Here is a 26,254-nt window from a genome sequence, read left to right on the forward strand (position 1 = left end):
AACAAGGCAGAGCCCACCTCAAGAAGCAGGACCTTTCAGGGGTCCTGGTAGCAGCCTCCACAGGTGGGCATCTTCTGAGAAAGCGTAAAAATGTGACCTGGGGCTTTGTTCCCTTGTCACGCCACCCAGGAACCCTCTTAACTCCACAAGGGCAGCACCCCATCCGTCCATCTAACCACCCACTGTGCATTGTCGGCCGCCTTTCCACATGGAAACCAGCCAAATCAGCCATTAAAAGCTTTTACATTTGGAATTGCTTGCTCATTCGTTCACTGCTAACGGAAATGAACACCAGCGGAGGGGAATCTCGTGGGAAAGTGTTTGCCTCTTGCCCTGACTGTGTTTCTGTATTTATAGAAATATATCTCTGCTGCCTTTGGCTCTCACCGCCCCAGCAAGGCGGCTTACAAATTTCATTCTTACGGTACATAAAAAGGTTTCAGGTGTGTTTGAAGCGCAGAGAAGAAAATCAAATCTGCTCAGCGGAATAGTATAAAGAGCCCTTGCCTGAGCTTCTGGGACCCAGTAAGAGCCACCCCTTGGAACAGAGACAATCCTGATGGGCCATTATGGCAGGAGTGTCTACAAAGTGATGCTACTCCCCAGCCCACTCTCACCTGTATGCTTGTAAGGAGGAAGAGGGAGGCGGGGGAGGTGTTGGCACTTGCTCTTCTTGGGTGGTCCTTGCACTCTCCTCCACCCCCTGAGACAGAGCCTCTGCAGGGACAGAGGAGGAAGGGTGGCTGTTGTGCTCCGAGACCCAGATGGGGTAGCTGCCGTTGCCGACTGGAATGGCATAGCTCTCCTCCTTCACCTCCATGTTTTCATGCCTCGTAAGATCTGACACACAGAGAAAACCAACAGTCGAGATCTTCCTCTACCAGGTCCATCTCCCAGCAGAAAAACCTGCAAGCCGCCTCGTCTACCTGGTCTGATGCCTACACCTGAACACAGCACCTGTGTGGAGGCTGCTTGAAGAGTCATGGGCTCACCTGAGGAGGCCTCAGAGCTGCCGAGAGCTGCCTATGGACGGGAGGGTGGTGCTTGCTGGCATAAACCAGAAGCCAGGCAAGGTGCCCATCATGCCATTAGCCGGGGGATAAATCTTTTATGGCAGACCCCAGATCTCCCCTCCCTCCCCTCATTTTTGGCTTTGCTTGCATAGAGCTGTTGAGGCAGAGACATGCAGCCCACCCATTGTGTTCAGCTGCATCTGCATATAAATTAGCTTTTGCAAATATTCTGAGCTTGTGTGTCTGGCCATTGAGTACTTGGCAACAGCATGACTGACATGCGGTGGGCAGGGGGTGACTGAAACTCAAACTCTGGCATGGAGTTGGGGGATTTAGGTCTTTGCTGTGTGGCCTAATCCAGATGTTGTAGAGGTGTGTGTGCTCACCTGCTGTTTGCTGTGGGGGAGAAGTTCCTTCATTGGGAGCTTTTCTTTCCAGTGCCAGTTCAAGGACCCCAATCTGGACTGGAATGACTGCAGGGGGCAAATAATTAAAGCCCCCCCCCCCCCCGCCATCTAGATCGGGTCCCCAGACTTTTTTTTTAAGCCAATCACACCAAAATGGCTAATGGGATGCTTGAGGGCCAAACAAGATGGCTTGTGTTGATTGGGTGGCAGCTCTTCCTAATTTAACACACTCAGAGGAATTCTACAAAATAAGAAAGTGAATAAATACTGGCTAATAATAATAATAATAATAATAATAATGTATTTATACCCCGCCCATCTGGCTGGTTTTCTCCAGCCACTCTGGGGGGCATCCAACGGAATATTAAAATATAATAACCTATTAAACATTACCGTATTTTTCACTCTATAGGACACACTTTTTCCCTCCTAAAAAGCAAGGGGAAATGTGTGTGCGTCTTATGGAGCGAATGCAGGGGGGAGGCAGGCGGGAAAAGCCCCCAAGAGCCGCACACAAGCTGCGTGCGGCTCTTGTGGGCTTTTCCCTAGGAGGGAGAAGGGACTGACTGGCCACATCAGTCCCTTCTCCCACCTTGTAGAAAAGCCCACAGTACGTGTCAGTCCCTTCTCCCTCCTCGTAGAAAAGCCCGCAGGAGCCGTGCACTCCTTAAAGGGTGCGCGGCTCCTGTGGGCTTTTGCGGGAGATGGGGAAATTCCCCCACCTCCTGCAAAAGCAGGGAGAAGGTTTGTGAGAAGCGCACAGGCTGTGCGCAGCCTGTCCGCTGCTCCCAGACCTGGGGGGGGGGGGAGAAATATTTTTTTCCTTGATTTCCCCCTCTGAAAACTAGGTGCGCCCTATGGTCAGGTGCGCCCTATGGAGCAAAAAATACGGTAAAAGCTTCCCTAAACAGGGCTGCCTTCAGATGTCTTCTAAAAATTTGGTAGTTGTTTTTCTCTTTGACATCTGGTGGGAGGGCGTTCCACAGGGCGGGCGCCACCACCAAGAAGGCCCTCTGCCTGGTTCCCTGTAACCTCACTTCTCGCAGTGAGGGAACCACCAGAAGGCCCTTGGAGCTAGACCCCGGTGTCCGGGGGTGGAGACGCTCCTTCAGGTATACTGGGCCGAGGGCGTTTAGGGCTTTAAAGGTCAGCACCAATACTTTGAATTGGGCTCGGAAACGTACTGGGAGCCAGTGTAGGTCTTTCAAGACCGGTGTTATATGGTCTTGGTGGCCGCTCCCAGTCACCAGTCTAGCTGCTGCATTCTGGATTAGTTGTAGTTTCCGGGTCACCTTCAAAGGTAGCCCCTCATAGAGCGCATTGCAGTAGTCCAAGTGGGAGATAACTAGAGCATGCACCACTCTGGCGAGACAGTCTGCATAACTTATACAAGCTGTGTATTTTTTATTTTTAGGGGTGGGGAAGAGCAGAGCATGGATGGGTCTGCCATTGAATTATTTCTACCTGTAGCTACTAGAAAGAAAGCAGAACCAGTTTGGTTTTTGAAAAGTAAGTCCTGTTAAGTCACTAGTGGTTCCTTTTCTGCCCATTGCTCCATCTCCAGCCTCCAGCACACCTGTAGCATGCTTTGGAAATGGGGAGCCAGATATAGAATGGATGCCAGCACATTGCAGGGGTTTCTGAGCAGCCTTTTGGTTCCGCCATCTGCATGATCAGCTGTACAGTGGTGGTACTTTGGTTCTCGAACTTAATCTGTTCCGGGAGCCCTTTCGACTCCCAAAAACGTTCAAAAACTGAGGCACGGCTTCCGATTGCCTGCAGGAGCTTCCTGCACTCAAGCGAAAGCCGCGTCAGATGTTTGGCTTTTGAAAAACTTTTGCAAACTGGAGCACTTACTTCTGGGTTTGCGACGTTCTGGAGCCAATTTGTTTGGGAGCCAGGGCATTCAAGTACCAAGGTACCACTGTAATTTTTTTCCAAATGCAAATACATTTGCTGTTGAAATAAATTATCTGTAGTAGCGAATGCAGGCCAGTGTATGAACCGGCTCACATTTTGAGGAAGGAAAACATTGCATCTTTGCACCTCACTGTGGCCCATAAAAACCTGCCAAGCTCTCGGTAAAGTCAGCCAAATGCCGGGTGCCCTGTTTGTGGGGTTTTTTTGGGGGGGGGGCAATCAAGGCAGGTGATACATCTACCCAATACCTGGCAGGGTTGTTGTTTGTTACCTGGTTCCTCCACGCCAAGTGTGGGTCCTTCCATCAATGTCCTCTTCTGACCTTTGGCTGAACTGTTTTTCTGAACTTTTCCCTCTCTGAGGAAAGAGCAGTCAATGGTAGGCGTTTTGCAACTCTCTAGATTGGACCTTCCAAACCCCTGCTAGATGAGGAGCAGGGTAGGGCCCTGGGCTTGCCACAGATGCCTTAAAATGGCGTAAGATCTTCTTCTTTGTCATGCAGGGACAGTCACAACTGTGCGTTTTAAAGGGCAGGTCCCATGGGTTAAACCACATAGCCTAGGACTTGCCAATCAGAAGGTTGGCGGTTCGAATCCCCGCGATGGGGTGAGCTCCCGTTGCTCGGTCCCTGCTCCTGCCAACCTAGCAGTTCGAAAGCACGTCAAAGTGCAAGTAGATAAATAGGTACTGCTCCGGCGGGAAGGTAAATTGTGTTTCTGTGCGCTGCTCAGGTTCGCCAGAAGCGGCTTAGTCATGCTGGCCACATGACCCGCAAGCTGTACGCCGGCTCCTTCAGCCAATAAGGCGAGATGAGCGCCGCAACCCCATAGTCGGCCACAACTAGACCTAATGGTCAGGGGTCCCTTTGCCTTTACCTGAAAGTTGGCATTTCAACAGGTCTCCCATTGTGAGACAGAACCCCCCACCCCAAAAAAACCCACCCACACATGCAGGATACGACCCACCAGGCCATTCTCCACTGGTGACGGCTGTTGTCACCAGGAAGGCACCCAAGCCAGCCCTTGGCCCACCTGCGGGTGTTCTTCCCGTGTTCTCGGAAGCCTTTAGCAAATGGATTGTTGTAGATCTTGAGTTTTGTGATCTGGAAAAAGAGACAAGAGTCTAGCGTTAGACCAAACACCCATCTCTGTTATCGCCCTGCCCTGCCCCACGTTTGGGATCTTGCCTTTCCAACTTGGTTGTGGACCAGAGAGCTGCCTCTTCTTCTCCCCAACCTTTGCAGAGAAATTTCAAGAAAGTCCCAAGAGACCTGCAGAACCCAGCCTAGTTTGCCCCTCTTTGCAGGCCAGAGTGCCCCCTCTTCCCCACCTGTGTGGGGTGCCTGTCCTTCAGCAGCTTGGCTCAGAGAGTGTCTGAGCTACAGGTTCTGCCACTGGACCCGTGAAAGGGGCCACCTGCAGCAACGTATGGGCAAGAGGATCCTGCAGGGAGCTGTCACCGTATGTACGGCCACTAGGCCCTGGGTCTACAGAGATTTTAAGGCAGCTGCTCTGTGCAAAATGTGTTGTGGGGACATGTGCTGCCAGGAAGGGCTGCGTGAGATCAGGGCTGGCTGGTGTCCTGCAGAACATGCTCCAGGTTGAAGACTCCCCTCCGTTTTGAATATAGGCCCCCTAATATTTGGGGAGCCCTGCTGTGTCCACGAGCAGCAACAGCCACAGCCCTCCACAGCTTTTGTAGCAGAGGCTCAGGGAGAGGGCCCAGCTGACCCTTTGCTGCCCACCTTCTCGTTCTGGTATGCCGTGACAGAGGTGAAGACTGTCTCTGGGAAGCTGAAGGTTTGGAAGGCGCTCCAGTGGGTGCTGAAGAGGTTGTCTGCCTGCATGACGTGAAAGCGAGGCTTATAGCGATGCATGGAGTGGAGAATGACCTGGAGGGAGACACGGAGGAAGTGATGCAGTCAGGAAGCCTCCTTCGGTGGGAAGGGAGCACCTCAGCCAGTGTCTGAAGCTGAACGTCAAGGGGGGCTTGCCATCGTGCAATTGTGGGGGGAAGCCTTGCCCAGAGAGAGAGAGAACGAGAGAGCAGTTTTGTGCAGGGGGAGCCAGGAAGCTTTGCTTAAGGCAAAATCAAATCCTTCTCCGGTCTGATTTTACGTGCCATTAAAGTACAGCGGCAAATAAAACATTTTAAATGTGTTGTAAAGTGCAATATACAGTGGTGCCTCGCAAGACGAAAAGAATCCGTTCTGTGAGTCTCTTCGTCTAGCGGTTTTTTCGTCTTGCGAAGCAAGCCCATTGACGGATTAGCGGATTAGCGCTATTAGCGCTATTAGCAGCTTTTAGCGGCTTTTAGCGGCTTTTAGCGGCTTTTAGCGGCTTATCAGCTTATCAGATAAGCAGATAAGCGGCTTAACGGCTTAGAAAAAGGGGGGGAAAGGGAAAAAAAACCGCAGGAACTCACAAGACATTTTCGTCTTGCGAAGCAAGCCCATAGGAGCTTCGTTTTGCGAAGCACCTCCAAAACGGAAAACTCTTTCGTCTAGCGAGTTTTCCGTCTTGCGAGGCATTCGTCTTGCGGGGCACCACTGTACAAATGGCGACAGTGAGCTATGCCAAATTCAATGTATATTTTTTTTCAATTAAGGCATTTTCACAGCGTTTTTTTATGTCTGTAGATTCCACCTAAGAGCAGCAGCAGAGGGCAAACACACCCTACTTTTTAAATCTAATTTTTATTAAATATTCCGTTTTACAATTTAAAGCACTCATTTTTACATCCTTAAGATATCAATCACTTCCCTTCTCTTTCCATGGTTCGTTTTACATATCATAAACCCCTGCATATTTTACAGAAATTATACCATTCAGTATTCCATTATTACATCCATCAAAACTTATTTACACTGTTGAATCTATCTTAACACTGCCAATGTTTTCAGCTGTACACAGTTATTTCCCATATATTCAATAAACGTTTTCCAATCTTTTCTAACCGTATGTTCCTCTTGCTCTCTTACTCTACATGTTAAATCTGCAAGTTGTGCATATTCTGTCAACTTAAGTTGCCATTCTTCTTTAGTTGGGACCTCGCTCGTTTTCCATTTTTGGGCTAACAAAACACGGGCCGCAGTAGTAGCGTACATCAACCACCTTTTTTGACACCTGGGAATTTCAGTCTGAATTATCCCCGGACATGCCCTACTCTCTTGCAGCCCCAATGAGGGCCATGCAAGAGGGCGCTGCAGTGGACTGGGCCCTGCTTTCACCTGCCTCAGGCCTCCCCCCTCCTCTCCTTACCCTCACCTCCAATTTCGCCTAATGTCTCGCTGCACAAACTTCCTCCCTTCTCCCCAGCCCTCTCTTGACATACGTGGCCATGCTGGTCCAGGGTGTTGTTGGTCAGCTTGAGCTTCTGAAAGGAGATGGGCTCTTTCATCCAGTGGCTGCCCAGGGCAGGGGAGTCGGGGTGGACGTACGTCCGACAGGGAGGCTGCGGCTCCGCCTTCCCAGCAACTTCCCACTGGTCCTTGTTCCACTGGGAGATGAGGAACAGAAAAGATGAACAGACCTCCCCAGCATTCCCCGCCACATTCACTTCCCAGGTCACTGCTTGAACTGTGGGATCACTCCTGAAGTGATCCCACGATCATCCTGAAGAGCTTGGGGGTAGGGGGGGGTGTCCGCTGGCCATGGAGGACCCCCCTCCCATGGAGGAAGAAGAGCGGTTCGGCTGAACAAGCAGCTGAGGTCCAGGTTCCCGGTGCTGCAGATGCTGCTGCTTCAACCTTTCCAGGCCTGAGCTCTCAGGAGCCCAAAGATAGACCCATAGAATTGTAGAGTTTGAAGGGACTCCATGGGTCATCTAGTCCAGGAATCTCAGCTAAAGCATCCATGACAGATGGCCCAACCTCTGCTTGAAAACCAGAAAGTTCTTAAAAATTCAGAAAGTTCTTTAGCTGGACTCTTCTTTCCAGTACAGTGGTACCTCAGGTTAAGAACTTAATTCATTCTGGAGGTCCGTTCTTAACCTGAAACTGTTCTTAACCTGAGACACCACTTTAGCTAATGGGGCCTCCCGCTGCCGCCGCGCCAACGGAGCACAATTTCTGTTCTCATCCTGAAGCAAAGTTCTTAACCTGAGGTACTATTTTTGGGTTAGCAGAGTCTGTAAACTGAAGTGTCTGTAACCTGAGGTACCACTGTAATTTGAAGCCTGATGGAGGTTTCCTTCTCACAACCTATTTTTATCAACATGTTTCCATTTGACTGCTGCTTCCCCTACCCCAATAAAGGTAAAGGGACCCCTGACTATTAGGTCCAGTCGTGACAGACTCTAGGGTTGCGGCGCTCATCTCGCTTTATTGGCCGAGGGAGCCGGCGTACAGCTTCCAGGTCATGTGGCCAGCATGACTAAGTCTCTTCTGGTGAACCAGAGCAGCGCACCTAAATGCTGTTTACCTTCCCGCCGGAAGTATTTATCTACTTGCACTTTGACGTGCTTTCGAACTGCTAGGTTGGCAGGAGCTGGGACCGAGCAACGGGAGCTCACACCGACGTGGGGATTCGAACCGCCGACCTTCTGATTGGCAAGTCCTAGGCTCTGTGGTTTAGACCACAGCCCCACCCGCATCCCACCCCCTACCCCAATAGACATGCCTAAAATGCTCCACAAAACAAATCCATTCAGACAACGGCCTTTGTCAACCTGGAGACCTCCAGATATTTTGGACTACAGCCCCCACCAGCCCTTGCTTGCCTGCCTGCACACCCGCCCAAAGCAACTGGGGGACCCTTAGACTGGCAAAGGAGGAATACACACCAGAGCACTTTTATCAGAAGGAATCTGCCTAATTGCTGGACCCTTAATCTGTTAAACCAGTTAGAAGGAGCCTGGATCACACCCAGAAACCGGGGAAAGCCTTTACCTTGTACCTGAAGCTGTCCATTGGCACAAAGTCCACCAGCATGAGATACTTCGCATAGGGGATCAAGCCCATAACTTTGATCTTGCACTGGGGAAACATCCGCCTGTGGAGAGGAGGAAAGATGGCCCTGTTTATGCTGGACTCTCCAGGATGAAGCTTTTCAGAGGGGGTAGGGGAGAGCAGCAACCGAGAAAGAACATGAACTACCTCTGTGCCCTCAGGCCAGTCTCAGCTTTGACCAGAAGAAACTTGGCTTCAAAGCTGGGCTCATGGCTTGTGCAGCCGCAGGGGAAATAAGGTCCCAGTTTCTTTTAGATCAAGGTTCTAGGCTTCATCATTGTTTTAAAAGTGCTGGGAATGGGCACAAGATGTAGGTCACAACATTAGGATGGAAGATTGGGAAAAATTATGGAAAACTGATTTAAAATTTACAGATTGTTCCCTATTGAAGGAGAATTACATGAAGATGATGTATAGATGGTACACAACACCAGTGCAGGTAGGGAAAATGTACAGAATGTACAAAACTAGTTCAAATATATGTTGGAAGTGTAAGGAAAAGGAAGGGACATTTTATCATATGTGGTGGGATTGTAATGTAATTCAAAAATTTTGGGAAATGATATATAATGAATTGAAGAAAATGTTCCATTTAACATTTGTTTAAAAACCTGAGGCATTTTTGTCGGGATTGTAGGGAAAGACCTGCCAAAAAAGTTGAAAAACATCTTCATGTATGCAACAACGGCTGCAAGAGTTCTCATAGCACAAGGATGGAAGACTGAAGAAACCCCAACTAAAGAATCATGGCAAGAAAAATTGGCGGACTATGCAGAACTGGCAAAACTGACATATAAGCTACGGGACAAGGATAACTGTGACTTGAAGGATGAATGGGAACCCTTTACAAAGTATCTGAAGACGCAACAAAGTGAACTGGACTCCTTGGCAGGTTTTGAATAAACATTCACAAACTTTTTATTGATAATAATCAGCTAAATAGTTTGAGGATCTATACAACTTTGTAACATGCAGAAAACAGCACTCTCAGAGAAACCAAAGACTGGAACTGAAGGAAGTCGGGGGGGTGGGTGTGGGTGGGTTCTGTGGGGGGAGGGAGGGGGAGGGAGGAAAAAAGGGGGGGGAAATAAGGATGATATGTTTCTGGATAATATGTCTTGCTTTAATTTTGAATAAAAAACTTTTTAAAAAAAGTGCTGGGAAACTAAGGAGGACTTGAAAGAGGGATATTATGGGTGGGCGACAGGACCTCTCCTGTCCTGAAGCCCAGGAACCCCTGCAGGAGCTCCTCCTAAAATCTGTTTAGACTCAACAGGTTCTTATTGGGCATTTCTATAGGATGCATCTCAGGTTTATAATGTTCAAATTGCCTTCTTGCCGTTGACTTTGGATTTGAAGCCGACCAGATTTATTTAATGGAATGGCACAAGTGCTGCAAGAAAGATGGCTATGCTGTGGGTCTCCTCTAGAGTAAGCCCCTGCCCTCAACTTCCAGAATCAAGCTGCAGCCGGGAGGGTTTCCTCTTACCCCTGGCAAGGAAGAAAGGGGGCCCAGAGCCCAGCGGGACCAAGAAAGATGCCCAGAGGCCTATTTGTGGACAGTGGGGAGGGCAGCTCCCAAGAAAGGAGCCCTTCCCCTGGAAAGGGTGATGAACAAACTGCATCCTTTGGGGTTTGTGGCACTGGATCTGACCTACAGTCAGTTTTGCAGGATCTGTCTGCCTACTCGGCTAAGTATAAATAGGCATCTGTTCCATCTCCTGCTTGGACTACTGCAATGCGCTCTACGTGGGGCTACCTTTGAAGGTCACCTGGAAACTACAACTAATCCAGAATGCGGCAGCCAGACTGGTGACTGGGAGCGGCTGCCGAGACCACGTAACACCGGCCTTGAAAGACCTACATTGGCTCCCAGTACGTTTCCGAGCACAATTCAAAGTGTTGGTGTTGACCTTTAAAGTCCTAAATGGCCTTGGCCCAGTATACCCGAAAGAGCGTCTCCTCCCCCATCGTTCTACCCGGACGCTGAGGTCCAGCTCCGAGGGCCTTCCGGCAGTTCCCTCATTGCGAGAAGCAAAGCTACAGGGAACCAGGCAGAGGGCCTTCTCGGTAGTGGCTCCCACCCTGTGGAACGCCCTCCCATCAGATGTCAAAGAGATAAACAACTACTTGACATTCAGAAGACATCTGAAGGTTCAGGGAAATTTTTAATGTGTGACATTTTAGTGTATTTTTGGTCTTTGTTGGAAGCCACCCAGGGTGGCAGGGGAAACCCAGCCAGATGGGCGGGGTACAAATAATAAATTATCATTATTATTATTATTATCATCATTATTATCATCATCATCATTTTGCCAAAATAATTTTGAAAAGAATGAACTGAAACGGAGGCTGGGATTCTGAAATCAGGAACGGAAGAAGCTGTTTTGATTGATCGATTGATAATTACATTCGTATTCCGCCCTGTACCTGCAGGTCTCAGGGCGGTTGACAAGACAAAACCACCATATTAAATATATGAAATACATAATAAAAACAAAAACAACCCAATAATTCCCTCCCCCCGCTCCCCAACACATTTTTAAAGGGCGTTGGATGTCAGCAGGAGCTGGGACCGAGCAACAGGAGCTCACCCCGTCGCGGGGATTCGAACCGCGATCTTCTGATCGGCAAGCCCTAGGCTCTGTGGTTTAACCCACAGCGCTACTACTTTCATCCAAATTCATAAGGAAATGACAATATGAAGAAACTTCTAGGAAACCAGGGAAGGACAATGCACTTTGAACTCTGCCTTCCATAGCCTGGTGCCCTCCAGATGTTTTGGCCAATTCCTATCAGCTCCAGCTGTATGATCCTGAGGCTGGAGAGAGCTGTAGCCCCTGAACATCTGGAGGTTGGGAAAGTGGGGGTTGCCTGAAGCAAAGCTGTGAGGGTGTGATCACCTGAGGAGGTGCTGCCCCGTCCCCTTGGCAAGGGCGACTTTCTAAGCCCCGAAGAAACAGAGATTCAAAAGGGCACAGAACAGGGTTCAGCTCACCGTCCAGATTTGGTGATGATCATCTCTGTTCCTACTTGATGGAACTTCATCCACAGGTCCACATCCTCGAGGGTGACCGCAATGGAGCTGTGAGGAGACGAGGCCTCCAAAGATTTGGGAAGAGGTTTGGCATCTTGGATGGAGAGAAAAGACAGAACCGGCACTTTGGGGGGGGGGGACCACGAATAAATTTTGGATGGCTTCAGCTGTCATGGACCAGTCCGTGAAAATGTCGGCCACCATAAATGTGTTAAAGAGTTTAGGGTGCTGGTTGCTTTTGTTAAAAGAAGCAAAGCTGGCTGGAATCACCCTAGACTTTGAGAAAAGCTTCCAACATTATCCAGCATAGGGGAACCCCCCCCCAGGACCCCCAAATGCTGTGCCTTCCAGCGGAAGGAAGTCTTCCCCCAAGCTCTGCCTGCCCCCTGAAGGTTGACTCTGCTGCCCTTCCAACTTTTAATGCTCAGTGGATATTTTTTGCTTAAGCTGCTAAACTCCGCTGTGGCCGGTACCCAGAGAGAGCCATGGGCATTGCCAGCAAGAACACCGAACACATTTCTTTAGGGTTTTCATATAATCATAGAGTTGGAAGGGACCCTGAGGATCATCTCGTAGTCCAACCCATTTCAATGCAGGAATACGCAGCTGTCCATTTCAGGATCGAACCTGCAACCTTGATGTTATCCAGCAACACAATCCAACCAATTGAGCTATCCAAGCTGTTCAAAGGAGAAATTAGAGGGTGGCTGTGGTGGGGGAATAGTAAACCACCTGTCCCCAAACCGTCTTTTGAAAAAGGGTGGGGTTTTTTGTTGTTTGGGAGCATGGGGGATAGATAGAAAACTTCAGCTCCCACCATAATTTACAATTGGCTCTGCTTTCTAGGGGGCTGATGGGAGCTGGAGTCCAAGAACAAAACCATATCTATCTATCTATCTATCTATCTATCTATCTATCTATCTATCTATCTATCTATTGGTCAAGAACCAGTAGAGAAGGGAGGGAGGAAACAGCACATAAAGTATAATGCATTAAGTACAGTATTAAATGTAGAATTAAAACCAATGGAAAATATTACAAAAAAAGTGGGAAATATAAAATAGTTACATTAAAATGATTTTTTAAAAAACCAAAACAATTTAAGACAGATATGGGGGTGGGGATTTGAGATAGATAGCAATCCTGAAGCCACCAGCTGAACTAAGTAGGGGAAAACATTTTAAGATCGACAACAACAACAACATTTTAAGAATCAGGATTCTTTGCTTAGTTAGCTTCCCTGTCAACCAGAGAGAGGGTGCAGAAGTGCTTAGTTTGTCTCGGTGAACCTCTTAAGGACAAACAGCAAAACCAACTTCCAATTCGCAGGCAACCCCAAAGGGCAAAACAAACCCTGCAGTTCCCCATCAGTTTCCTGCTTTGATTCAGCATTAATGGACTCCTGCAGAAGTGACACCCACTTTGCTGTGGACCGTTAACATCTCCTTGCCAGACTAGGCTCCATCTCCTCCAGCAGGGACTTGAAAGGAGCCACGAAAACTTTTGAGCAAAGGAGGATGTTTGTCCCCCACTGATCGCAAACTGCTTCTCCTTAAAGAGAGGAAGGGAGGTGGGTTTCACAGAAAGGATGGCTCTGGGCCATGGGCAAGGGGGGGGGGTTCCCTGCAAGCAAGCTGGCAGGGCAGGTACAGGATAAGTTCTGGTGGTACAGCAAAAGCAGTGGCAGAGAGGGGAATTGTGAGGCAGAGCCCAGGGCTCCAAAAAGAGAGACTTCTGTGCAAGGCAACTGCAGCACATTCTGCAAGGAATTAAGATAACGGGGCTGCTTCTCTTCAAATACCTGGGACATTTAAGAGGCTGGCGCTGTGGCATTTGCTCAACCATGCTGAGTGGTGGCACCGGTTCTTTTTGCAAAAGATGGGGGCGACTGCGCCTGGCAGGAAGCAAGTTTCAGAGTTTGACAGAACGTTATTTGGGCTGGCATGAAGCACTGCCCATTGATCAAGAAGCCGCAAGTTCTGAAACACTTTCTCGATCTAGAGGAGCAACCGATTTCATCAAATCGTCGCAACGAAAACGCTTTCAAGGGGTGTAGGATGCGTGTGTGTCTTATTTGTTTGGCACATATGCCAATCTCTCTTCAATTTGTGGCTAGACTGTAGCTCGATGTGGTGTAAAATGAAAGAATTGTGGGATAAATCACAAAAAGAGTGCCTTTGGTGGATATATTAGTTGTTGATTAAAAAATAGATTAAAAAATGGGAGGAAAATCCCCAAAGTTTTCAGCTGAACCTCCTATAAGTCCCTGCTTCTGCCTCCCTCCCAACCCCCCATTAAGAGGCATCTGCCGGCCCCTGATAGACAAGCAAAGCACACACACACTTTCCCCAGGTTGAGCCACAAAGAAGCAAACAGCCCCCAACCAACAGATTCCCCCCAAACAAGCAAAGCCTTCAGCCCAAATGGCAAGGCAGCCTGGCAACTGGGGGACCATTTGGGGTCACCGGGGACAATGTCCTTCACCCCTAGCATATGTCTCCTTACATTGGCAGAGCATTTGCTATGGAGCATGATAAAAACAAAAAATAGTAAAAACACAACACAACACCACACACTAAAAACTTGCCTTCAGCATAGTCATGGAGTTACACCATGAAGCATTTCACCAGTGACAGCCTGCTGGTGGAACAGATTTGGTTACCACTGAAGGTGCCAAGAGAAGTTTCTGACCCTCTGCTAAGCAAGTGCGGTTTGGAGCAAGCGCATCTGAGCTCCAGAACAGAAATAAAAGTTCAGGAGGCCTTTCTGACCACCTGGGAGACCCACAAAGAGGCAGAATGAAGCCCGCTTGTTGGATGGGGGTGCAGAAGAAGAGTTGTTTAGACTGGGGTGGGGTATAATACATACATACATACATACATACATACATACAGCCCATCTGACTGGGTTTCCTCAGCCACTCAGCTTCCAACAAATTAAAACAGAATACAACATCAAACATTAACAACTTCCCTTTGGATGTCTTCAGAAAGTCAGATGGCTGATATTTCCTTAAAATCAGGTTTTCCTCAATGCAGTCCTGCCCCACGGTTTGTGTGGGGAGAGTGGCATGGAGCCAGCAGGCTGCCCACACTTCGTGAGATAAAACACACTCAGGTCCCAATCCAGGAGAGGCAATCAATACAAGAGCGCAGCCTGACTGGTGGGGCTTTGGTCTGTTCCTACTGTCCAGAAAGTCACCACAACTAACCTAGCAAGCCAGGCGGACACAGCTTCCCTCCTCTCCCCTCTGGGGCTTAAGAAATCCAGGAAGGCTCAGCACCTACCTGGTCCGGCTTGCATCTTCCCAGGTGCTGGAAGGAGCCAGAGAGATGTGTGAGGATAGTTGCAGGAGTCTAGACCCAAACACACAAAGGAGGAAAGACTCAGCTTGGAGCCAAGGTGAGTTCCTGGCTTATGAAGGTTTAACAAGTGGGGAGGAGCCAGCCCAGTCTCTCTCCCCCCCCCCCCAACCTTTGATGTCCAGCAGGAACAAAGAGAGGAAATATCTGCTGCTGCCCTGCAATGGCTGGAGAGAGGAGAGAGGAGAAGCCTAGTGAATTAACATGGCTTTGAGATACAGGAAACCCCACCAGGAGAAGGAAAGACCCCTCCCTGGACGGCTAATGCCCACTCAGACCAGCCAAGCGGCAGGAGGGGCCAGGGGGCCAGGAACACCAAGGGACCCCTCATCCTTACACCAGGGCCAGGGTTCATTAAGGTAAAGGTAAAGGGACCCCTGACTATTAGGTCCAGTTGTGGCCGACTCTGGGGTTGCGGCGCTCATCTCGCTTTATTGGCGTACAGCTTCCAGGTCATGTGGCCAGCAGGACTAAGCCACTTCTGGCGAACCAGAGCAGCACATGGAAATGCCGTTTACCTTCCCACCGGAGCGGTACCTATTTATTTACTTGCACTTTGACGTGCTTTCGAACTGCTAGATTGACAGGAGCAGGGACTGAGCAACGGGAGCTCACCCCGTCACGGGGATTCGAACCGTCGTCCTTCTGAGCGGCAAGTCCTAGGCTCTGTGGTTTAACCCACAGTGCCACCCACGTCCCGGCCAGGGTTCATTACCCAGAGGCAAATGGGTTCCCTCTTGGCGCACTGACTGCCCCCAACTAAAGCAGAGCTTCACCCTGAGAGTGGCTGGCTGGCCCAGCGTTTCCCGTCTCACTGAAGCCCAGCGGCCAAGCGAGATCAGAAGTTCCCCTCCCTTCTCCTCATGCGTCCTCATCCACTTCTGTTTTCCAAAGCGCAAGCATCTCGGGATGTTGTTGTTGCCATTGCTGAGCCGAGCTCTTCCCCAGAACTGGCTGCATTTCCAAGTACCAGTTCATAGAATGGTAAAATCCAACCCCTGGCAACGCAGGTCTCTTGCCCGGTGCAACCATCCATGGTTGGGCTCCAAACACCAACCTTCTGGTTAACTGCCAGGCGCACTGGCTCACTGGCTGCACATCACTGTGGACCCGTCCCAATAGCCCCTTTACTCTGCACCCAGTAGGTGCCACAACCACAGCCCGGCGCTATCCTTGGGAATGCTGCCTTTTCACCCCACCTGGCCGCTGCCATACTGGTTTTGATCCAAATGGAGAGAAAGAACAAATAGCTGCGTTTTTAAGACAGCAAAGTGCCCGCAGCCCAAATATGCTGCTCCAAGGCAAAATCCAGCCCCCCACTCCCCTGTTTGTTCTGGGTCTTGCAGAAGACAAATCTAAACAGGGAGCGCTGTTATTATGATTGATTTGGTATTATGCTGCCTGTTATGCTTTTTATCAGGTTTCGATTACTGATGCTCTGTAAAATGTGTTCTTATTGTGGTACACTGCCCTGGGATCTTTGGATAAAGGGCAGAATATAAATCGAATAAATAAATAACAACTGGGAGGCAAGGAAGGAGGAGGATGGAGGTGTGTGTGGGGGGGTCCTATCCAGAATCTGGAGGGGTGGGGGTGGGCTGCTCAAAAGGACTCCTATTCTTGCAAAACAAGAGGAAGACTTATTTTTCTCCACCTCAACCCCCCACTCCTTCCTGGTTAGTTAGCAGCATGGAAGGAAGATGCGAAATGCTTCACAGCCACTTGACATCCCCGGGAGAGGAAAATGCAAAGGCCAGTGCTCTTTCAAAGGGCTCCACAGGCAGCTGCAGCGCCTCCTTTCATTGCTGTCCAGGCCATGCTCTTCCTCTAAATAGAAACTGACTACGATTTGAGGCATGTTTACTTGTAAGTAAGCCTAAGGACACGGGTGGCGCTGTGGGTTAAACCACAGAGCCTAGGACTTGCTGATCAGAAGGTCGGCGGTTTGAATCCCCGCGACGGGGTGAGCTCCCGTTGCTCAGTCCCTCGAAAGCACGTCAAAGTAGATAAATAGGTACCACTCTGGCAGGAAGGTAAACGGCGTTTCTGTGCGCTGCTCTGGTTCGCCAGAAGCGGCTTAGTCATGCTGGCCACATGACCTGGAAGCTGTACGCAGGCTCCCTCGGCCAGTAAGGCGAGATGAGCGCCGCAACTCCAGAGTCGGCCACGACTGGACCTAATGGTCAGGGGTCCCTTTACCTTTACCTTTTAAGCCTATGGAAACCAGCGGGTTATATGCAACCATGTTCTGCCCAGAGTACACTGGGGGGAACTTACTCACAAGTAAATGCGCCCAGGATCCCTGCGCTCTTTAACTACATGCCTTTCATTTAGCTCAAACCTAGGTCTCCAGCTGTTGTTAGACTACAACTCCCATCATCCCTGGCTAGCAGGGCTGATGGGGACTGTAGTCCAAAAACAGCTGGGGGCCTAAGTTTGTCAAACCCTGATTTAGCTTCTGCTTCCGGGCTGGGGGCAGTGGGAGAGAGAGAGAAATAAGGCAGAGCAAAATGTAGCCGGGCTCAGCACCCACTTCTTGATACAATAAAGTTCAGCAGGCTTGACTGTCCAGAAGCTTCTCAGATGTTTTGGGCTTAAGCCTTAGGACCAAGAGGAAGAAAGTCAAGTCTGCTTTGCCACCCTCACTGCCCCTTCCTCAGTGCAAGGGGACAGGAGAAAAAACCCACCAGGCAGAATCCCACAGCCCCACCCCCGGGAAAGAAGAAGAAGAGTTTGGATTTGATATCCCGCCTTTCACCCCCCTTCAGGAGTCTCAAAGTGGCTAACGTTCTCCTTTCCCTTCCTCCCCCACAACAAACACTCTGTGAGGTGAGTGGGGCTGAGAGACTTCAGAGAAGTGTGACTGGCCCAAGGTCACCCAGCAGCTGCATGTGGAGGAGCGGAGACGCGAACCCGGTTCACCAGATTATGAATCTACCGCTCTTAACCACGACACCACACTGGCTCTCCAGTCTCAAAGCTGCAGGACTAGATAGCTGTACCTCTCTTTTCGGGCTCAGTTGGGTTCTTTTCCTCCAGCTCCCTTGACCGCTCTGGGGAGGGAGCCATGGCAGGCACACCAGCCCCCCCCACTACACCCCCCAGGTGTGACGCCATGGGCTGTGGCCAAATCCTCGCATTTCTCACACACCCCACTTCCTCCACAGAACAAACTCCACTTTCCTTCTCGTCCCCCCCACTCCAGCCCGCAAGCCTTTTGGTTCTTGGCAAGCGCCATGGGCCCAGGCCGCACCCCCAACTTTGCAGCCAAGGGGTGGGGAATTCGAACCTGGATCTCCGCAGGCAAAGTCCAGCATCCAGCTGAGGTGGCCCCTTTGCCCACAGAGTGAACCGCTGCTTTCATGAGCCGCAGAGGGTGCTGCTTTTGTGTGTCCGGTTCAGGAGCCCCAAGAGAAACTCCAAGACACATGTCCACCCCCCCCTTCGGGAATGTCCAGCCCTGCACAAGAGCTGCACAACGGCCAAAATGGGGTGGGGGTGGGAAGAGAGAAAAAATATATATCTGAGAGTCCTTAAAGTTCTGAGGGGGGAGGGGGGACCCACAGCAGCATTCAGAAGAGCAGCCATCCCATTAGTGGCAACTAAAGATTGGGGGGGGGGGGGAGAGAGAAAGGGACAGCAATTTTACTTTCACACCAAAGAGTTTATTGGCATCTCTCAAAGAGCATCTGAATAGCTCTCAAGGGAGGAGAGGAAAGTGTTGATAGCTCTGGAGGGGGGGGATTGAGGGGGCAGGAGGGGCCGCTCCAGGCAGGGTCCCATGGGGGCCTGAGATGAAGGATGGGCTGGGAGGAGAGGCTGTGGGGGGCAGAGGAGGCCTTCTGGACATTTGCTGCCATCCTCAGTGGATGCAGAGGCAGCAAACAGGCCCTGCTACAGGCAGGCAGAGGGGCAGGATCAGGGCCGGCCCCCCCAAACCCACCTTGAGAAGCGGAGGCTGGGTTAGACGGGTCCCCTTTGGCCTGATCCTGCAGGCTCCGCAAGGTGGCTGCTTCAGGACCTTCTTGTGAGTCACAGGCAGGCGCAGGTTGGCAGGGGGAAACCACATGTGGCTGCTGGATCACAGAGTCCAGGATTATGTTTTCAGAGGTGCTGATTGATGGAAGGCGCCGAGCTCAGGTCAAAATGGACCAGCTTTAATCGCACCTCAACCTGCGGCCACCTTGAGCAGCCAAACCCCCCACTATGGGAAAAGGTGGTACCCCAACAACGGACCCCAAAGCACCCCCCTCCATTGCAAAATTGGCAATGTAGGCCCACACCACAACATCCTTCTCAGCTTCAGAGGAAGGCAGGACTCAAGCCCCCCCCCCCCGAGGAAGTGGGGGTGCCCCCTCATCTTCTGCGTAACAACCACCCACGCCACGGCCTAGCGCATCTCCCTTGCCTCAGCCCAAACAGGTGGAAAAGCAGGCCAAAATGAGGGAAGGGAAACCACTGACTTACCTCAGCCCTTGGGCCTGCCGTCGCTGTGAGCTTCTGACTGGAATGGCAGGGCTTGAGAGCTAGGCCATGATGCGTTGGTGGGGAGTTTCGCTGGTGCAGCAATGTCTTCAACGATGGGGTGGCACTTCCAGTGCCCACGATCAGCTCCAGGGCTGCCCGTTGAGTGAAGTTTGGTCATGTCAGAGCCAATTCCTGACCTAGAGCCCAGGAGAACATCCTGGGAATGGCAGCAAACGCAGCTCCTGATGAGGACAGGGACTGAATAATGCTCTCCATCAACTGTTCTTGGTGTGAAATTATGCTAGGAGAGGGAGTCATCACCCCCAAGGTCCCCTCCCCCCTTAAAAAAAACCCCGTCTCCCCTTTGCATCTGTTTGCTGTTATCTGCTGACTTCTCTCTCAGCTGCCAGGGTTTCCCTGCCTCTCCTTTGGTCAGTCAAGGAAGGAAGTGGATCTGGGAAAGACAGGCAGGTGGATCCCACAGGGGTGGCCACTAACTCATATGGTGTTTTTTTTGCGAAGGATCAAGCCTATCTGTGGATCGGAGCCAGATTGAGCCTCCATGTAGAGTGGCACTCTATCTGACACTGCTGGGCCAAAGATGTGAGGCCATGGAATGACCTCGGGAAATTGCTTGGCACTCGGGAGGAGGGGAACATTTGGGTCATTGTGGCCAGCAATTTTGTTGTTGTCATGGATGTGGACCCCGGTCTTTGGGGAGAAAACCACTCACGAGCCTCCAATTAAAGCACAAATGGGCTGGTTCCCTTTGAATTTATTATGCCATTAAGTAGTGGAAATGCAAAGAGGTGGTGGCAGAAACATGGATCATTTACTCTCTTCTCCTTCCTTAGTTTTACAATCACTTTTGGCTTCTTGCTTTAAAACACACACAAGCCATTAAGTGTGCAGCTGAGGGCCTCTCACACTACACAACTCTGCCCCTGAGCAGCTTTGATGCTCTTTTTGGGCCAAAAGGGAGATGAAGTAGCAGATAGACTGAGCACCTGCTAACCACATACACACAATGGTGTGTTTTTTTTGGGGGGGGAGCAGATTTGCATCTCACCAGGAGGTAGGGAAAGAATCAAACTGGCTAGGAGGTACCATCTCTGACCCATTTGTAATGCTTCAGGATTTTTTTGGAGATCCTTAAAAAAAAGCAGCCTAAGAAGACTCCTACAGCAGCTGGATCAGGCCACAGTGTGGGCCCATCTAGTCCAGCATCCTGTTCTCACAGGTGCTCCAAATGGACTCCACTCAAGCAGTCCAGAGAAGATCCAGTTTGAGCTTCATGGTTTTTGCTCCCAAGCTATAGGACATCTCTGTCAGGTGGTCACAACCAGAGAGACAAATACCTCCACTTCCAATGTTTGAGCAATGGAACAGGATATGTGTGTGTCAGATTTCAGTTTGTGAAGATCCCCCTTGTTTTCCCAAGAACCCCCCAATATTGCCAGCCAAAGCCTGGTGCAAAATACACAAGCTTGGGCCTAAATAATTATGCTCTCCATCCCTTCTCCAAAAAATGGAACAAGAAAATAGAAGACGCTCAGGGAACAACAATTACCGTTAACAAAAAGGATACACGGCGAGAAGAGGGAAGAGGTTCTTCTGTCCTCTTAAATTGTGCCGTTTGGTATTTATCCTCAAACATCTCTCCCTAAAAGCCAGTGGGCGGTGGCGGGGGCAATTTGCCATCTGCAACACTAACACATGCCAGGAAATCACTCTGTCTTTCATATAGAAGTCATATCTGTCTTAATTACCAGAAACAGCTCTCAGGGGTCTGGTCAGTTTTTCTAATAAGGCTTAAGTGTGGCCCCATTGATCAACTGGAGTCTCATACTTTGCCCACGATATTTTGGCAGTTATTAGAGATAAGCAGCTTCCAGTAAGAAGCTTGCAAGTTGCTTGTTAAGAAAGTTAGCTGGTCTGTTTTATTTCTACATTTATATCCCGCTTTCCCCCACAAGGAGACCAAGGCGGCATACATGGTCTGGAATTTCCTCTCTCCTTTTTACCCTCACCTACAATCCTGCAAAGGGATGCGGGTGGCGCTGTGGGTTAAACCACAGAGCCTAGGACTTGCCAATCAGAAGGTTGGCGGTTCAAATCCCCGCGACGGGGTGAGCTCCCGTTGCTCGGTCCCTGCTCCTGCCCACCTAGCAGTTCGAAAGCACGTCCAAGTGCAAGTAGATAAATAGGTACCACTCTGGCGGGAAGGTAAACAGCGTTTCCATGCACTGCTCTGGTTCGCCAGAAGCGGCTTAGTCGTGCTGGCCACATGACCTGGAAGCTGTACGCCGGCTCCCTTGGCCAGTAAAGCGAGATGAGCACCGCAACCCCAGAGTCGGTCACGACTGGACCTAATGGTCAGGGGGCCCTTTACCTTTACAATCCTGCAAGGTAGGCAGGGCTGAGAGGCAGTGGCTGGCCCAGGGGAAAAGGTGGGGAGTTACTACAAGTGGGGTGCGTAAAAGGGGAGACCAAGAGAAGAAACACTACCCCAGTTCCACTTGCAGCCATTTCCTGCCAGAATTTGACTTCCCAACTTGGGCTTTTATTAAACGCTAGCACTAAATCAAGCAGCAAGTACTAGGAGGAGAACGGCTTTTAATTTGTTCAATACTTATTGACGCAGCAGAGGCTGATGGCCTGGCTTCCCTTTAATGGGAGTTTTCTTAAGAGGTGCTTGTAAAGAGATCCCTCCCCTGACTGCCTAATTGAGACCTTTCAGACTCCAGCCTCTAATTGCCCATATAAATCCTTGGGAGCAAGCAGAGGCAGCCTTTATCTCACAAGTGGAAGAATTAAAACAAGTCACCTTTAATCTCCCCACGACAGCAGGAAAACAGAAGATGCATTCTCAGTGCTGGTCATCCAACCCTATAATCTCGTAATCTGCAACTAATATGTGGAACACCCCCCCACCCCCCAAAATTGCTTTGAAAATCACAACTGCATGTTGCAAAACAAAAAAGCCCTACAGCAGCCTCAGCTGCGATGACAGAATCGGATTCTTGATGGACAAGCAAGACAGTGACCGCAGAGGGTTGAGTGAATGCCCTGATGGTTCAGGTATGTGCAGAAGAGGAACAAGCCAATTGGGCGCCTGGGGCAGCGCCCAGGGGTGGGGCTAGCTGCCTGCGGGGTCGGGGTCAGCCAGGGCAGGACACTCCGTGGGGCCTCCGAGGAGTCTGCCTGCCTCCTCCCACCCAGCCACCCTACAGCTGAGGGGGAGGCAGCAGGCGGACCATTTGAGCAGTGCGGAGCCAGTGCGCGCCAAAGCCACCGCGTCTCTCCCAGGAGAGACGCATGGCTTGGGTGCACTGCAGGCCCCGTGGTGAGTGCAGCCTGGCATTTTGTCACCCCCCTCAGTGGTGTCACGCGGGGTGTCCCGCCTCCACCGCACCCCCCTTGCTCCACCGCTGGGTATGTGGCCTGAGATCCAGGGACAATGGAGAGTTGCTTGCATGAGCAAGCCCACTCCACAAATGTGTGTCCTGAAATATAGTGCTGCATGATCAGGCAGAAGTTCAGCAGCTTCAGCTTTCCCAAGTCACTTCCTATACATACAGCTAGTGCAGGGATCAGCAACCTAAGGCCCCTGGGCCGGAAGCGGCCTGCAGAGGTCGTTTGACTGGCCCACGAGCCACCACCGAACTGAGCTGCCTGCTCGCTTGCACGCTGCACTAAACCGGTGCAGCGCGGCACAGGGACTCACTTCCGCAGTGCCGAAAATCGCATCTGCGCCCGTGAAGGTGCCAAAAATCGTGGGTGCGCGCACAATCCAGCCCATGGAGGGATTTCTGCGGGACCAATCCCTTCCAGGCAAGATAAACCTTGCTGACCCCTGAGCTAGTGACCTTAGTGATTAGGAATAACATGAAGGCTGGTGCAGGAGGTGATTCAGAACACTTGGCTTTTCAGAAGCTGGAAATTGATACTGGGCTTACACATCCTGTGTTCGCATGTAACTCAGGCTTTAATGCCACCTACAGTGAACACAGTGGGATTTTTTTCTGAGCAAACATGCACAGGATTGGACCACCAGTCTCCAATGCACCTGTTCTCTCCCCTCTGTCATCAAGCAGCCTTGGGCCAAATGGAACCTGGGATCAGGGGTGTGTTCAGCGTTCAATGAGATTTAGGATTGCAGACCATAAACTTCATTCCTATGGCCAGCACCTTGCAAGGCTTCTATTCAGCTGAAGGCGAATCTTGTGACTGTTCAGTCAAACGGAAAACCAATAAAGTTCACTGCTTGCCCCCCAAGACAAAGGGCAGCAGACCCAACACATATTTGGCTGATAAAACTAAAGGATAGACTTTTTCCTTTTGCTACTGGATGATTTAGAGCTCTCAGGTCCTGGCTTGTAGGCTCCTAACCTGTGGAGCATCTGGTTGGTCATTGAGCAAACAGGACCCTGCACTTGATGGGCTCCCTTTGGTCTGATCCAGCAAACCAGGCTCTTCCTCCCTGGGTTCTTCTTAGAGGTGGGATGCCTTTGAATACCAGCTGCCGGGGAATTTCAAGGCATGGGGAGCACTGCCGTTGCACTCAAGTCTTGCTTGTGGGATTTCTACTGGGAACAGGGTGTTGGGCTAGAAGGAGATTGAGGGGGCTATGCCCTGATCTTTTAACAGCCCCTGCACTGCTCATCTCCTCCTACCACTTCCCCACATAAACTGTCCCATCACTGCCTTCTCCCTAACTTGAAAGAAGGTGCACTCTGCTAGGTGCTCCCGCTTCCGACTTTCCTACAGGACCAGACAAGTGGGGTAAAGCCCAAGGGAAAGCATCATCGGTTCCACAAGTGCCTCGTTAGTTCCTCTCTTAAACAGGAGATTTTAACAGTTAATTGCATCAAGTATGGATTGGTCAATTTACTACCCTCCACTCACTGTAGGGGCTCCCAGAGCACTGGAGGGGGTGGGGAGATAAGAGAAAATATTTTTAATCTTTTTCCATGGCTTGTCTCTTCTATTTTTCTCCATAGTTCTGGACAGCCCTGGTATCTGGCCTCGAAGGAAGGAAGGAAGGAAGAGGGGAAGGGAGGGTTAGGGCAGCTCAACAGTCTTTTCTTCAAAACATGAAGAGAACATAGGACGACATAAGTGAGGCTGGGTACATGACTGTTAGCAGCCTTTACAGCTTGGGTAAATGCTGTATTGGAATGATCAGTTTCTGGAGTTCAAAGGCTTTATTCATGCAGAACTATTTATAGGAAGAGTAGAGATGAAAAAGAGAGAATAGCAGGCATCTTCTTGTCTGGTGAGAATAAATGGCCCAGCTTTTAGGGGTAGAGTTAACCTGGAAAAAGAAGCTACAAGCAAGTGCTGGTTAGATTGCTACACAGACAGTGCCCTCATGTGGTTTAAAGTAACACATGCATTAATTAGAAACTCAATACAGTAGAAGGAAATGCATTTGCTTTTCTCCAACAGTGACCACTTCCAGAGTCCGGCCTGACCCCCTAATCCTTGGAGGCCATAAAGGGAGAGGGAAAGATTCAGAAGTCTCTTGGGAAAAGAAATAAATATTTCATAAACTTTTTGTGCTGCAGTTTCACATCCATGCAGTAAACAAAGAGGAAATATATCAAAAATCCTCTTCTAAGGCCAGAGATTGCTGTTCTTCTCCTGCCTTGTCTAAGGCACAGCAGGATTTCGGCCTCCCAAAACCAATTGTAAATAAGAATCTTCAATAAGTTTCCCCAGCCACTCTAGGGAAATGAAATCCATCCCATCATTGTGAATTGGGGCAGGGGAGCAGGGATACTCAATTATTTGTTAGATCTGTGATTTTAGGGGATTGCAATTATTTCAGGGGAAGGGATGGAGGTTTCTCCTAAAACTGCTTAAAGCTGTTGCTTCTTCAGAGCTGACAGAGCTGAACTCTTGCCATGATTGGTGTGCTCCCTACACAGAACAAGGCTGTAGCCGTGAATCATTTGAAGGGCATCTAAGGGAAGAAGCTGCTATGACCAATGGTCCTCAACTCATTTGTCCCTGAGGCCACACCCAGTCTTTTAAAGTGAAGCCGCCTCAGTGACCCCTTTCCCCCCTCCGAAAATGTACCAGTTGCCTGACCCTACTGCTACTGGTGTGGAATCAGACTAACTGGGTCCCTCTTACTCTGCATCCACTGCACTCCCAACACTTGTTTGTTAAGTCGCTTACATATGGCGTCAGCCCTAAGCCACCTCTATCCTCTCCAGTTTCTTGAGAATTAATGCACCTGGGTGCATCTTCCCTAAAACCAGCATCTATCCGATTTGAAAACGACCAGGCTCCGCCCACTGGGTAGGACAGAAGGCAACTTGGAGACACATCCAGCCATCCTGATGTGGACAGAACTTTCTTTATGTATGCTACAACAGCAGCAAGAATACTCATTGCAAAGCATTGGAAGACACAAGATTTACCCACACTGGAGGAATGGCAGATGAAATTAATTGACTATATGGAATTGGCAGAAATGACTGGCAGAATCCGTGACCAGGGAGAAGAGTCGGTGGAAGAAGATTGGAAGAAATTTAAAGACTATTTACAGAAATATTGCAAAATTAATGAATGTTAGAATGATGTTGGATTGAAGTTAAGTGGTTTCTAGCTGTATAGGTACAAAAGAATATGGAAAAATTGGTTTTTAATATGTAAAAATTTAACGTTACAATATATCAAGACTAAGGATTAGGATTAAAAAGGAGGGAAAAGAATTGTTGGATTAACAAATTGAATTGGAATACAAAAGAGGGAGGTATGAGGAGGTCCGGGAAACAAGTAAACGTAAAAGAAGTGAGGAAAAGTTGGCATTTTTTAAACGGTTTTTTCTTTTTCCCCCCCCCTTTGTATTTTTCCTTTTTATTGTTAATTTTTTTTTATTAATGTGATTTTTTTTCCCTTTGAAACTTTAATAAATATTATTTTTTAAAAAAAAAAAAAAGATGTGGACAACGATGTGCCAGTGGAATTGGAAATGGTGGAGGAGGAGGTAGAGAAACACCAACTTGCTGTGTGTACAGAACCAGAGAATCTTCCTAGCTGGGAAGCAAACAGCCCTGACAGGAGAGGAGGAAAGGAGGCTGCTCTTG

The 26,254-nt window shown here is 49.7% G+C and overlaps 1 protein-coding gene across 1 annotated transcript in view; it reads right to left on the bottom strand.

The window, feature by feature from the left end:
* The window catches only part of LOC308465367 (T-box-containing protein TBX6L-like), a 20,865-nt gene extending 1,825 nt beyond the window's left edge, over positions 1-19,040 (bottom strand). The window contains exons 1-8 of the mRNA XM_080985273.1: positions 18,969-19,040; positions 11,287-11,419; positions 8,229-8,331; positions 6,674-6,838; positions 5,085-5,231; positions 4,372-4,442; positions 3,612-3,697; positions 618-840 (exon numbers count right to left, since the gene is read on the bottom strand). Coding sequence (XP_080841399.1) covers positions 618-840; positions 3,612-3,697; positions 4,372-4,442; positions 5,085-5,231; positions 6,674-6,838; positions 8,229-8,331; positions 11,287-11,419; positions 18,969-18,978 — 938 coding nt within the window. The 5' untranslated portion in view covers positions 18,979-19,040. The remainder of the gene's footprint in view (positions 1-617; positions 841-3,611; positions 3,698-4,371; positions 4,443-5,084; positions 5,232-6,673; positions 6,839-8,228; positions 8,332-11,286; positions 11,420-18,968) is intronic.
* Between the last annotated feature and the right edge of the window lie 7,214 nt (positions 19,041-26,254).

Source organism: Podarcis pityusensis (genome assembly GCF_964106645.2).
Source record: "Podarcis pityusensis genome assembly, chromosome: 16".
NCBI classification, from domain to species: domain Eukaryota; kingdom Metazoa; phylum Chordata; class Lepidosauria; order Squamata; family Lacertidae; genus Podarcis; species Podarcis pityusensis.